General features: G+C 41.5%; 1 protein-coding gene across 3 annotated transcripts in view; it reads right to left on the reverse strand.

The window, feature by feature from the left end:
* The window catches only part of CCDC175 (coiled-coil domain containing 175), a 78,142-nt gene extending 68,358 nt beyond the window's left edge, over positions 1-9,784 (reverse strand). For 2 of the 3 annotated variants that reach the window (XM_053224500.1, XM_015071819.3), the window contains exons 1-3: positions 8,553-9,784; positions 6,146-6,231; positions 3,761-3,872 (exon numbers count right to left, since the gene is read on the reverse strand). In XM_053224500.1, coding sequence (XP_053080475.1) covers positions 3,761-3,872; positions 6,146-6,231; positions 8,553-8,712 — 358 coding nt within the window. In that variant the 5' untranslated portion in view covers positions 8,713-9,784. Of the gene's footprint in view, positions 1-3,760; positions 3,873-6,145; positions 6,232-7,827; positions 8,439-8,552 lie in introns of those variants that run through there. The other variant, XM_053224501.1, reaches the window with a different exon arrangement.
* Positions 9,785-14,417: the final 4,633 nt, after the last annotated feature.

The following is a 14,417-nucleotide window of genomic DNA, read 5'->3' on the forward strand; positions in this document are numbered from 1 at the left end:
ATAAAATTTTTAACACTGCTTAGAAGGTCCTGGACTAGCCATTTCCACCCAATAAATTCTCTAGAAACTAGCCAGTAGCTCCATCTGAGAGAGATAGGCTATTTTTCTAAGGCTACTTATTAAGTTTGCTCATTGTAGCAGGGCATCCTGAACTTTTATGTCTCAAATAGACATATATATCACCTGGGGATATTATTGAAATACAGATTCTGAGAGAGTAAGTCTGGGATGGGCCTAGAGATTCTGGATTTTATAACAAGCTTTCAGATGCTGCTGATCCAAGAACCATACTTTGAGTAGCAAAGCTTTATAACCTAAGACCAATTAACTTTACTTGGTTAAGTATTCAGTGTCTACCAAGAATCTCTTTAGCTCATATGCTATTTACTTTCCTTCTAAATATTTTTCCTGATTATAAAAGTAACCCAACACATTCTTAATTCTCCCTTCAGCAGATTCTTTTTTTTTCTGTATATAGAGTTTGTCATATTTTTCCTGCCAAACTAGAGTAATACCATGCATATTGTTTTACAGCTGACTGTGTCACTCAGTGTCTAATTAGGAGACAGAAATCTTATAAATAAAACAGGGAAATTTTAGTATAGAGAATTATTGACTCCAACAGGAGGTTAGAGTAACGAGGGATCGAATGGTAAGAAAGAAAAGAGAACTCTAAAGGATTCAGGAACAGCAGACACGAGGAGCAGCCACTACCCCCAGGGGCCGAGAGAGTTCGTTCAAGGAAGCAGCAACTCCAGCCCTGGGAACCAGGCCTCACGGGAAAGTGCTGTGGCTCACTGGGCACAGAAGTTCTTGAAATGCTGGGCTGGTAGAACTCATGGAAATCTACCTTCTGGAGGAATTGAGGGGACCTGTCCGCAGGGAGTTGCCATACTTCAGAGCTCACTGCGAAACCACCCAAAGAGCGCCAGGGAAGCTGTTCACAGGCTGGTGCCTCACTGGTAGCAATCTACCGTGAAGCTGCCCCAGGGTACTGGAGGAAGCTGCCGGGCACCGTGGACAGCCACACGTGGCAGGAGCCCGGCATGGAGAGGCTGTGGGTGCTCCAAGAGCTGGCTGAGAGGAGCACCCTGGGACCAGAAAGACCGCCGCTTTTTCTTCCAGTGTCCCTCCAGGGTTCTCTCCTGATGAAACGCTGTGGCAGCTGGTACAGGGGGGAAATTACAGGGCCCATCTCTCTCAATACCGAGCAGACAATGAAGGTAGATTTGGAGCTGCACGCAAGGCAGTAAATGGATAATGGGAACATCTACTTAAAAAGTGTTTTGTTTTTGTTGCTGCGGTTTGTTGTTTGTTTTGTTTTTAATGTTCATTTACTTTGGGAGGGAGGGAGAGAGAGAGAGAATCTGAAGCAGGTTCCAGGCTCTGAGCTGTCAGCACAGAGCCCGACCCGGGGCTTGAACCCAGGACTGCCAGATCATGACGTGAGCCAAAGTCAGATGCTTAACTGACTGAGCCACCCAGGTGCCCCCAGTTTGTTTTGAATTTAAACCACTGGGTTGGGGGAGGCGCAGGTTACACGGTAACAAGCTTTGGAGCGGTGATGACACTTGGGAGTTGTTCTACACTGATCAAGGGAGGCAGACTTCTGCATTCTCACACTGAGTGATCTCAGAGTGTGGGTCACACGTGGGGAGAGAATGCTTCAGGATAGGGCAGGGGACGGTGTCAGTTCCTGCAGAGGACCTTAGCTCTGAGGCTCACAAGCCTTAGTCAATATTCCCGGCAGTTGGAGAAATGAGGTTGGAGCCTTACTGTATACCACATACAAAATTTAACAAAAGGTGAATAAAAAACCTAAATATAAGAGCTAAACCTATAAAACTCTTAGAAGAAAACATACGAGGAAATCTTCATGACATTGGATTTAGCAATGATTTCTTGGATATGACACCAAAAGCATAGGCAGCCAAAGAAAATCCTAAGGGCACCTGGGTGGCTCAGTCGGTTAAGCGGCCGACTTTGGCTCAGGTCATGATCTCGTGGTTGGTGGCTTCGACCCTGCATCAGGCTCTGTGCTGACAGCTCAGGGCCTGGAGCCTGTTTCGGATTCTGTGTCTCCGTCTCTGCCCCTCCCCTGCTCGCGATCTGTCTCTCTCTCTCTCTCTCTCTCTCAAAAATAAATGAACGTTAAAAAAAAGAAAAAAAAAACATTGACAAACTGGACTAAATCAAAATTTGAAACTTTTGTGCATCAAAAGTCAGTATCAACGCAGTGAAAAGGGGACACCTGGGTGGCTCAGTCAGTTAGTGGATGACTCTTGATCTTGTCTCAGGTCATGATTTTATTAATTGTGAGATCAAGCCCTGCACTGGGCTCTGCGCTGACAGCACGGAGCACGCACGGGATTCACTCTCTCCCTCTCTCTCTGCCCCCCATCCCTGCCCCAGCATGCATGCTCTCTCAAAATAAAAATTACAAAAAAAAAAAAAATAGTATGAAAAGGAAAACCATGGAATAGGTTGAAATATTTTCAAACAATATACTTGATAAAGGATTAACATCCAGACTATACAAAGAATTCTCACAACTCACTAACAACCAAACGACCTAGTTAAAAGATGAGCAAAGTACCCGAATAGATATTTCTCCAAAGAAGATATCCCAATGACCAATAAGCACATGAAAAAATGCTCAACATCATTAATCATTAGGGAAATGCAAAACAAAACCATAATGATACAGCATTTCACATCCATTAGGATGACTATATTTAAAAAAAAAAAAAAAAGAACAGAAAAGAACAAATGTTAACAAGAATGTGAAGAAATTGGGATCCTTGTACATCTGGGGTGGAAATGTAAAATATAGCAGCCACTGTGGGAAACAGTATGGCAGCTTCTCAAAACTTAAAGTACCCCCTTACCATACAATCCAGCAATTCCCTTCTGCATATATGCCCAAAAGCATCGGAAGTAGGGACTCTAATAGATATTTGCACCAAATAAATACATTTGCATCAACTAAACAATTACTTATTTATTTATTTTGAGAGAGACAGAGAGAGCGTGAGCAGGGGAGGGGCAGAGAAAGAGGGAGAATCTTAAGCAGGTTCCGCGCTGTCAGCCCAGAGTCCATCAGGGGCTCAAACTCATGAAACTGTGAGATCATGACCTGGGCCAAAATCAAGAGTTGGAAGTTCAACTGACCGGGCCACACAGGGGCCGCAGCACCCTCATGTTTACAACAGCTTTGTTCACAATAGCTAAAAGGTAGAAACAACCCAAGGGGCCATCAGTGGATGAACAGGTAAAAAAACATGGTACACACACAGTGGAATATCGTTCGACCTTAAAATGAAAGAAAATTCTGACACATGCTACAACGTGGATAAAACTCGAAGACATGCCAAGTGAAATTAGTCACTAAAGGAAAGTACTGTATGGTTCCACTTATATGAGGTACCTATATAGTCTCTAAACTTACAGGGACAGAAAGTAGGATGGTGGTTTAGGTGAGTCAAGTTGCCTAATTTAATTCGATAAATACCAATTTGGAACGGGCTAATCCAGATATCTTTAGTCTATTTAGAAACTAAAATATATAAGTTCAAGTTTTATATATATCATTTCCACTTACAATATGAGGGAAAATGATGATGGATCTGTGTTTGTGTAGTGTATTTTTTCTAGCTCCATTTTGACAGAAAATAATGATTCAACTTGTCTTATTACAAGCAGTAGGCTCAATTTTCTTCTAAGATAAACTAAGTGTCTACAGTTGATAACCTTAAAGTACCTTCCAATTCTCTGCCAATGCTATTGGGAAGAGTTTCCAGTAGGAAATATAGTCTGCTGAGTTCCATGCTTTCAATTTCCAGGAGATCAATTGTGGCTTTTCTCATTTCTTCCTGAAAATTTAAATTACATATTTAAAAAGTTAAAGCATTAAAATAATAAAATTGATTTCCCAGGCAATGCCCCATTATAAACATTTTCAGAGATCAAACTTTGATTTTCATTCAATACCTTCTGCTTTTATTTTTATTTGGAATAGAAAAATAACTATTCCATAATCAGTTTTTAAGGTGTCATTGTTAATTTATCTTTTAATCTTTGCAGATTTCCTTCTCAGAAATCATGTTTCTTTGTTTCTTGCATGCAGTTTCAATCAACTTAAAAGGAAAGACTCCAACAAAAAGGGTAATGCTGAGAAAAATCTCCTTCATTAAAAAATGGAAAATACCTCTAGAAATATGCTTAGGTATAAAAAGAACAATTTTTTTCTTTCTTTTTTTTTTTTTTAATACATACCTACAAATCTAAACAAATAGTCTGGTGGAGATTCTTGACCTTTTTTTGGTGGGGCTTATTTTTAAAGAAAGAAAACCGGGGCGTCTGGGTGGTTCAGTCGGTTGAGTGGCCACTTCGGCTCAGGTCATGATCTCGGGGTCCGTGAGTTCGAGCCCCGCGTCGGGCTCTGTGCTGACAGCTCGGAGCCTGGAGCCTGTTTCAGATTCTGTGTCTCCCTCTCTCTGACCCTCCCCCGTTCATGCTCTGTCTCTCTCTGTCTCAAAAATAAATAAATGTTAAAAAAAAAATTTTTTTTTAAGAAAAAAAGAAAACCATCCAAAAATGTTAGTGGAAAAAAATAGATAAATCATCTCTTCAATAAATGGTTGTAATGGATATAGTTATTTTATGACCTGAGAAATCCATTATATTTTATGAGTAATAAAAAGCAGATAACATAATTATATATATAGTATGATTGCTTTTCTGTAAAAAATTAAAATTCAAAACAGGCATCATCTATTCCCTGAAAGTAGGAAAGACATTCATCAAAGAGCTAATTATGATTATATTAATTTAGTTTATTATTTTATGATTATGCTGAGATCATGGTGGTTTTTACTTTCTTCCTTTTACTTGTCTATTAAAAAAAAATCCAGGGTAGGGGCGCCTGGGTGGCTCAGTCGGTTGAGCGTCCGACTTCAGCTCAGGTCACGATCTCACAGTCCGTGGGTTTGAGCCCCGCGTCGGGCTCTGGGCTGATGGCTCAGAGCCTGGAGCCTGCTTCTGATTCTGTGTCTCCCTCTCTCTCTGTCCCTCCCCCGTTCATGCTCTGTCTCTCTCTCTCTGTCTCAAAAATAAATAAACGTTAAAAAAAAAAAAATTTAAAAAAAATCCAGGGTAAACTTTCAGAATAGTGAAAATTTGTTACTTTCAAAAACGGAGATTTCACAGCTCAGATATTACATGGAGACATACTAGATACTTTTAAGAAGCAACAATAAATATTTTGACCCCTTCAAACTTGGGAGAAAAATGTAACCAAAAAGACAAAGCAGAGGTAAAGGTTTCCGTGGGACCACAGTGTGGCACCACACAGACGCCTAGTATGTCCATATATGTATTCAATTAAGTGGGATCCTGAAGTAGAATGCTGAGTATACATACACAACTATATATAATCACAGAAAAATATAATTATAAAAGAGGTGAGCTTTTCTCAGCAGTCTGCAGACTCAAACTCATTTACTTTACACCACATTTCTACATTTTTAGGTATTTGATGCATAGATTTTTATTCAATATTTTAAAATCAAATGAAGAGACCTCGCCATTCAAACTCTGTGGGGAAAGCACTGGAAACATCATCCAGGGCCCAGGAGGGCCCAGTTTGTGACACTTCAAAAGGAAATTCTTTAAATATTTCTTTGATGGGGCCAAGTTAGCATAAAAAAGAGTTGCTTTGTTTTCACTGACTGGCACTGTCTGGTCAAATAATCTTTCAGCAGTTATATAAGAAATTGCTTATAACGAACGAAGTAAATTGGCACCATGCATGGTTTATACACTGGGGTCAAGCATTTGCCCACGTGGCCCACCCCTTCACTGAGCTCCTTTAGCACAGGTACTGCCTCTCCTAAGCAGGCCGGCCTCCATCCATACATAGCACAGGTCCTTAAGTCAGTGTCCTGAATGGAAAACCAGGCAACATTCCACAGCTGATGAACACTGGGGCAAATGCTGAGTAAACTGAGGTAGAAATTTTCTTCACTCAAGGGAAATAGTTTCCCTATTCATCTATTCAAGTGCCTTGAACAGAGGTGGTGCTAAATTAAAGGTTAATGAAGAAGTGGAAGATTGAAAAAGATAGCTCTTAGAGATAATACAATACCAATTTCTTAACAGCGATAGCAATGTCCTTAAGAAAGGTCCTAGCTTCTTCGTTGCATTTAAAATAGTCACTGTGCAGTGATTGTTCTAAAAAAAGAAAAAAATTAGAAAATGAAAGATCTCTTACGTGTTAGTCCAAATTCTATTTAACCTTTTAGATCTAGCTCAAATGCCTGCCCAGCTGAAAATTATATCTTCTATCTCTGAATTCTTCTAGTACTTAATATGAATCTCTTTTGAACATGTTTCCTATTTCATAATATTTTAACTTAGGTATATATTTTATGCTTCTTGAAGGCGAACTCTATCTTTGCATCTCTCATGATAGAAAGAGGGAATCTGTATAGAATGGGACAAAAAAATTCAACAAATACTTAGGAAAGGAAGAAATGCAACATGCCTATAATGTAGGTGTGAGAATGTTTTCATATACATATATTTGTATACATGTAAGTATAATAGTATGCAAAAAAAACCCCACTCATTTAATTAACTGTTTAAAAGTCCCTTATGTCACTTCTTTTTCTGTGCCAATATTTTAATCCTGGGATGAGAGTAAATGTTTGAAAATTGGTAGGTGTGACAAACACAGAACTTCTAGCCCTTTTCATTCCCTGACATATGAAAAGTGTCTCCTTTCCCTCATACACCGTAAGTAGGAGGCACATGAGAAGAGAGGCTTGTGAAATATTAGCAATGGCAATGGAGACAAGATACATACTGAGTGGAAAGAAGGAAGGGAAAAAGGATGAAAGGAAACAGGAGGGAGAACAGAGGAGGCTTTACTTACCTTGGCTCTGTCACCATTCATGTGCACACCATTCATGTTTTACATGTATTATGTAAGTTGATTACTATAATCTTAGGATGACTCCCATGTCACAGGTGAGAAATCTGACTTTCGAGTTTATGTCATATGTTCATGGTCACAGAACACAGATAAGAGTCTAGATTCAACCCAAGTTGGTGTGACTCGAGTCCTTGCCCTTAATGGTCTCTACTCTCAGGAGAGTAGACAGCAACTTCTGCCCTGAGTTCCGGGGAGCATGGATTCTCTTAATGAACGAAGCTCTCAAACCAAGTGAAAATCAGTTACTGGGTTTGCAAACAAGTGTGCGTTAGGAAGAGACAGGCACTGCCTGTTATCTCCTTCCCCTTCTTCTAATGGAATGAATGAGCACAAGCTGTTCCCACTTGCAAACAGGCTGGAGAGCTGCGTATTTGATAACCCACACCTGAGGCTTCATGAAGTTTTTTTTTTTTTTCCTACAAAAAACTTCCTTAAAGTCCAGAAATTATTCGCAGAAAAATATTTGCACATCGAAGTGCTGGGATTAAATGCACATGCAGATCTAGAGATGGAGTATAAAGAGATTTCAAGGCCCTAGCTCTATCATTTGGCAATGACCTTGGGCACCTGTAACTCATTTAGGTCTCTGGTGGTTAACATTCTTCATGATAATATTCATCCAAGCTTATCTCATAGGAATTGTGAAGTTAAATTAGTTCATCTAAGAAGAAAAAAAGAAACTATCCCAAACTAATAGTAACATTATGATAAAAGTCAAGATGATTACCTTGAACCCATGAGAAGCTGATGTTAAAGAGAGGAGATGCTTTGTTGTTTGGCCTAAATGGTTTATGAGCTAAACAAGAAACGCCCTTTCTTGGACCATATCTTACCTTAAACTTAGGTGCCTTGATTGCAGGTTCAGCTTTCTAACTGAAGAGGCATTTTAACCTGGACCTATCCAAGGTATCATGTTTGCATCCACTAAACATTCATGTCTAATTTTCCTTGTCTAACACAACAGGAACTTCTTAAACACTCCCTTTCTTGTTTGCCTGTTAAATTCTCCACGTTACCGTGGCAAAATGTTGGAGGAAGTTAACTTACAAAGAAAAGGCAAGAAGGGAGACGCTGAAATTAAATGCATAATCTTTTTTTCTTTTGTTTTTTTTTAAAGTAGGCTTTGGCCCAACATGGAGCCCAAGGTAGGGCTTGAGCTAAGGAATCTGAGATCAAAGGTCTACCCTTAACTCACCAAGCCACCCAGACACCCCTGAAATTAAATGCATCATCTAAATGTGGGTGGACACCCTAGTCTCAGGCAAATGGCAGTGGCCTGAGAGTTAAGGATTTGTCCAGGATTTGTCACCAGTCGCTAGTGTGAGCTGGGCCAAGTCACTTTAGTGGCACTAGAGCAGGAGAGCTGAACCCTGGGTCCCACCAAGCTGCCTCTCTCTCCCCCAAGGAACCTGAGGAGGCTCTGCTTCAGCCAGGGACTCCTGGGGTTCCCGCAGGCAGGTCCCCACTGAGGGAGGCTCCCCCCCCCCCCCAACCAGTGCCAGCTAGATGCCACTTCCGAGGCCTCCTCCCTTCCTCCCTGCGCCCGCAGGCTTCTTACCCACAACAAAGAGCTGCTCCAGCGCAGCGGTCGCGACCGAGGAGCCCAGGGAGGAGGGGAAGGTGCATAACTCCAGGGAGGGGCCGGTGGAGACGGCTGCTGCCTGCAGCAGCACCTTCCCGCCGAACCCCAGCTCTGGGGACCAGGAGCTCAGGGCCATCTTGCTGGCCCAGCGCGTTGCCTACCAGGCTTGACGCCGCCGGGGCTGCCGGTTGCCACGGGCAACAGAGACGCGAAGGCCTCGGGCGCCCCCTGGGGTAGATACCTCCCAAGTAAAAGAACCTGAAGTTAAAAGAAATTTCAACCACAATAATTAAGCGATCCTGGAGGGCTGGGCCGCTCTTCAGCCGTCCTTTCCTCCTTCAGTTTGCATTTCTTTAGCCTGGGTCCCGGATTTCTCTTGGGCCACTGGAATCATACTAACGATCACTTTTGAACACACTTCTGTGTCAGGTACTACAGGATGAGCTTTCTGGACAGCAGCTGGCTTAATTTTCACAAAGGCTTTGTGAGGCAGGTTCAAGTACGATCTCCCCTTTTACAGTGGAGGAAACAGGCAGGGGTGACTAAGTGATCTGCCCAGGGTGACAGAACATAATTTTGGATTTAAAGTGGAGTCTATGTAAATCTCTCCACTATGCTGCAAAAACCGTCTTCTAGAACCTTCCCTGTATCTTCTGGTCTATCACTGAGCACATTTTTACGTTGAATCAGTGATTCCCCTCTGTCTTCTTGTCAAACGATGAGCTCTTGGAGGCAGGGATATTATTTCTTTTTCTCTGCACCTCGAAAATTCCGCCCAGTGCCAGGCTCAGACTGAGGGCCACTGTTAGTTCCCCTTTCCTCTGATTGGTGAGAAATCAGCAAAGATGCTTTAATCCTCCTCTTATAACTTTACAGATGGCAAAATTAAAATGATAGTAACAATGACAACAGCCATCATTTGTTAAATGCTTACTACGTTCAGGCACCTCCTAAGTCCTTTACAGTAACCCATTTAACATTTAAAATATCTTCTGAGCTAGGTATTATTTCCCACTTTCAAAGGACGACACTGAGCTTATGCCCTGAGTCACTATGCTATACTGCCTTGGAGAAGACGTGGCACACCAATAACAAAACTAGTTCCAGAATCCAGACCTCCTTCCAGGGAGAGCCATATCCTGGCCGTGAACACTCTCCTGGGTCCCCTCTTCTGCTAGACTTGGTCTATTGGCATTCAGATCTCTCCCTGCTTTTCTGTGCACCCCTCTGTGTGGCAGGGGCCAAAACCTGGAAACTACATTTCTCAAATACTCTTGCCAGATGGTTTCCTACAGTCCACCAACAGGGGACACTAGTGGGACGTTAGCGGGCTGGAAGCCATTCTCCAGGAGTGGCAGTTTCAGACCACCATAGTTGAGTGCAAGTCCCAGCCGTTTTGGTGGCTGCAGAGATGGCAGGAGTGGGAGCCGCTGCCTCCTGCAGTCTGTAACTGCTCGGCAGTCAGCGTGGGCATGGTGCAGGGCTGTGGCAGCTCTGTGGGTTCTTTATGTCCCCTTGGGTTCCTACAGACCTGTAGCTTTTTCTTTCTTTCTTTCTTTCTTTCTTTCTTTCTTTCTTTCTTTCTTTCTTTTTTTAGAGAGAGAGAGGGTGCAAGTGAGCGAGGGGCAGAGAGAGAGAGAGAAGTGGGACTCACCCAGGGGTCATACTTTACCCGGAGCAGGGCTTGTGCTCACCCTAAACGGGGGACAAGCTCGCCTGATGTGGGACTTGAACTCACCAACTGTGAGATCATGACCTGAGCCAAAGTCAGATGCTCAACGACGGAGCCACCCAGGCACCCTAAATTCCTCTTTCCTTGAGCTACATAGACTGGACCATCCCAAGCCAACCTTTATGCTGTTACCAGAATGTTCTTTCTACTACCTCATTTGGACCACATTGCTCTCATTGTCTATGAATGAGGACAATCCCTAAGGGGGCACTCAGTGCCCCCTTCCGCCCTTACTGGATTTTTTTTTTTTTTTTAGATTTTGTGTCTATTTCCTTCTTGTTCCTATTCTTTTTCCTGAACATGCTTTCTGAGGTATTTCTAGCTTCTACTTTGACTCATAGTTCCTTTTATGTGGGATGACCTTTACAAAATCCAAACCATCCTTTTCAAAAGGAACTTTATTAATCCCCAAATAGAAATCTAGGCAAACAACATGAACAAGCACTTCATAAAAGGAAAAAAAAATCCCATATTGAAGGAACATTTAAAGAAATTAGCAGTCAAAAAAAATTAATGCACCCATTTTCCTCACCATATTGTTAAGATTAAAAAGAATAATAATTCAAAATGTTGACACTAGGAGTGTGAATAGTATACTACACCTTGTCCTCCAGACAATTTGGAAATACACATAAGAAGTCTTAGCATATAGCAATACTTCTAAGAACTGTTTCTTAAAAAATCATTACAGGTGTATCCACAGACACTAGCATGATCTTGTTTATTTCAGTTCTATTTTAAATAGTAAAATATTACAAAGAGCCAAAATGGTTTATGGTAGGACATTAGTTTTATTTTTTATTTATAATTTTTTTCAAACGTTTATTTATTTTTGAGAGAGAGAGAAAGAGCATGAGCAGGGGAGGTGCAGAGAGAGAGAGAACAGAGGATCCAAAGTGGGCTCTGTGCTGATAGCAGTGAGCCTGATGTGGGGCTCGAACTCAGGAGCCATGAGATCATAATCTGAGCTGAAGTCAGACGCTTAACGAACTGAGCCACCCAGGTGCCCTGGGACACTGGTTTTAAATAATCCAAGGGACAGCTGTGTGGCATATCCTGCGAGAGGCAGGCCACCCTGCAGTTCAGAGCATGTTATGAGGTAAAGTGAGAACTACCACTAACCAGATGAGTGTCTCTTGAGCAAGTTCATCTCTCTATGGATGCCCTCCAGGGTCCTGGTTCTGAAGGGATGGTGGTGGTTATAATAGTTCTTAGTCCACGGGATTGTTGTAAGGATTAAATTATGTCAGCATTTAATGCTGTGTTCAACACATGGTATATACTCAAAAAACACTAATGGTAAAATAATAATGTGGTAGCTATTAAAAATAATGGGTAGAAATTTACACCCACACCCACACACACACACAGTTCCCATGAGGTTAAGTGGAAAAAGCAAGTAGCAAAAGAGAGGTGGAATATTCAATTTTTATATATCCCTATAAATGAATACAATGCATACAGGTATATATCTCTATATGCGTATGCATGGGACATGGTCTGGAAAGAATTATTCAGTCAAACGTTCACTGTAGTTATTCCTGGTTAGGAAAATCATGGGTGTGTGTGGTAGGTAAAATAATGACTCCCCAAAATGTCCTTATCCCTGGAACTTCTGACTCTGTTATGTTACATGGTAAGGGGTAATTAAAGCTGCAGATGGAATTAGGGGTTATAATCAGTAGACCTTGAGATAGGGAAAGTATTCTAGATTATCCAGATGGGCCCAGTGTAACCACAAGAGTCCCTAGAAATGGAAGGAGGGAGACAGGAGAATCAGTGTCAGAGTTAGAGATTTAACGACACTGCCTTGCTGCCTTTAAAGATGGATGAAGGGCCACGAGCCAAGGAATGCAGGTGGCCTCTAGAAAGTGGAAAAGGAAAGGAAAGAGACTCTCCCTTTAAATTTCCAGAAGAAACATAGCCCCGCAGACCCCTTGATTTTTAGCCCAGTGAGACTTCTAAAGTCCAGAAGTGTAAGATAATAAATCTGTGTTGTATTAAGCCATTAAGTTTGTGGTAATTTGTTACAGCAGCCATAGGAAACTAATCCAGCGGGTAATGTGAACTTTTTTCTTCACAGTATTTTTGTATTTAAATATTTTTCCGTAAGCATGTATACCTTTGTAGTTAGAAAAAAAGTAAAGCTTTTTAAAATTTTTTTTTCAACGTTTTTTATTTATTTTTGGGACAGAGAGAGACAGAGCATGAGCGGGGGAGGGGCAGAGAGAGAGGGAGACACAGAATCGGAAACAGGCTCCAGGCTCTGAGCCATCAGCCCAGAGCCTGACGCGGGGCTCGAACTCACGGACCACGAGATCGTGACCTGGCTGAAGTCGGACGCTTAACCGACTGCGCCACCCAGGCACCCCAAAGTAAAGCTTTTTAAAATAAAAACATAAAGAAAACATATGCTTAATATAATTGTCTAAAAATTTTTTTTGATCCTTCAGTAGCTATAGATGCTGTTCACTGAGTCAAAAGCCACATCTCACTTCTCTTATGCATGTTTTTTACTTCAGTAATACAGATAGATTTATGTTTCACTTAATATTTTTTAAGTTTATTTATTTATTTATTTTTAGTAATTTCTATACCCAGTATTGGGCTCAAACTCATGACCCAGAGATCAAGAGTTGGATGCTCTTCCAGTTGAGCTAGTCAGGTGCCCCTGTTCCAGTTATTTTTTTTTTCAAATTTTTATTTATATTCTAGTTAGTTAACATATAGTCTAATCCGGGTTTCAGGAGCAGAATTTAGTGATTCATCACTTACATTTAATACCCGGTGCTCATCATAACAAGTGGCCTCCTTCATACCCATCACCCATTTAGCTCATCCCCACTCACATCCCTCCATCAACCATCAGTTTGTGTTTGTTCTCTATTATTAAGAATCTCTTATGGTTTTCTTCCCTCTCTCTTTTTTCCCTTCCCCACGTTCATTTGTTTTGTTTCTTAAATTCCACATATGACTGAAATGATATGATATTTGTCTTTCTCTGACTGACTTAGCTCACTTAGCATAATACATTCTACTTCCATCCATGCTATTGCAAATGGCAAGATTTCATTCTTTTTTATCACCGAGTAGTATTCCATTGTATATATAAACCACATCTTTATCCATTTATCGGTTGATGGACATTTGGGTTCTTTCCATAGTTTGGCTGTTGTTGATAATGCTTCTATAAACATTGGAGTGCATGTGCCCCTTTTAATCTGTATTTTTGTATCCTTTGGATTAATACCTGGTAGTGCAGTTGCTGGGTTGTAGGGTAGTTCTATTTTTAACTTTTTGAGGAACCTCCATACTGTTCTCCAGAGTGGCTGCACCAGTTTGCCTTCCCAACAACAGTGTAAGACAGTTGCCCTTTCTCTGCACCCTCACCAACATCTGTTGTTTCCTGTGTTGTTAATTTTAGCCATTCTGACAGGTGTCAGGTGGTATCTCATTGTGGCTAACAGACACATGAAAAGATGCTCCCCATCACTCATCATCAGGGAAATACTAATCCAGTTAATATTTTTAAAGCAGACTTTTGCTCGATAGCCAGGACCACATATTAGAATTCCCCAGTCCTATGCTGAAATTGATTATTTATGGTTAACAAGTTGTTTCTGTTTACCTTTCACTGCTAACAGGGCCAAGAGAACCCAACTGCTGCCTGGAGTTTGACCCCTCAGTTGCATAGGAATATATATCCCCCTGTATTTAGGCTCATTGCAGTTTCTGCAGTATCCGATGTTTACATGCTCTTTGAGGATGATACCTCAAATTCTTAATTGTGTTTCTAGACCCTGGGTTAGACCTGGCCCACATACCATTCTTGATAGATGTCTCAAGCATCTCACATTTGGAAAGTGGTTGCATGTTGTAGGGCTTGCATGCAACATCTCACATCTGGAAAGGGTTGTATGTTTAGTGTATCAAGATCCATGATGGTTCAGTACTCGACCATGCTCAAATCCTTGAGAAGTGAGACTTCTAGCAAACTGAGTCTCTGTCATCCTCACTCTTAATGTTACCAGTGCCAAATGCAGGGCCTAATATCTGGCACATGGCCTTGCCTCCCCATCAGTGGTTGGTCAATAGGATCTCTTTATCAG

The sequence above is a fragment of the Acinonyx jubatus genome, chromosome B3 (genome assembly GCF_027475565.1).
Source record: "Acinonyx jubatus isolate Ajub_Pintada_27869175 chromosome B3, VMU_Ajub_asm_v1.0, whole genome shotgun sequence".
NCBI lineage: Eukaryota > Metazoa > Chordata > Mammalia > Carnivora > Felidae > Acinonyx > Acinonyx jubatus.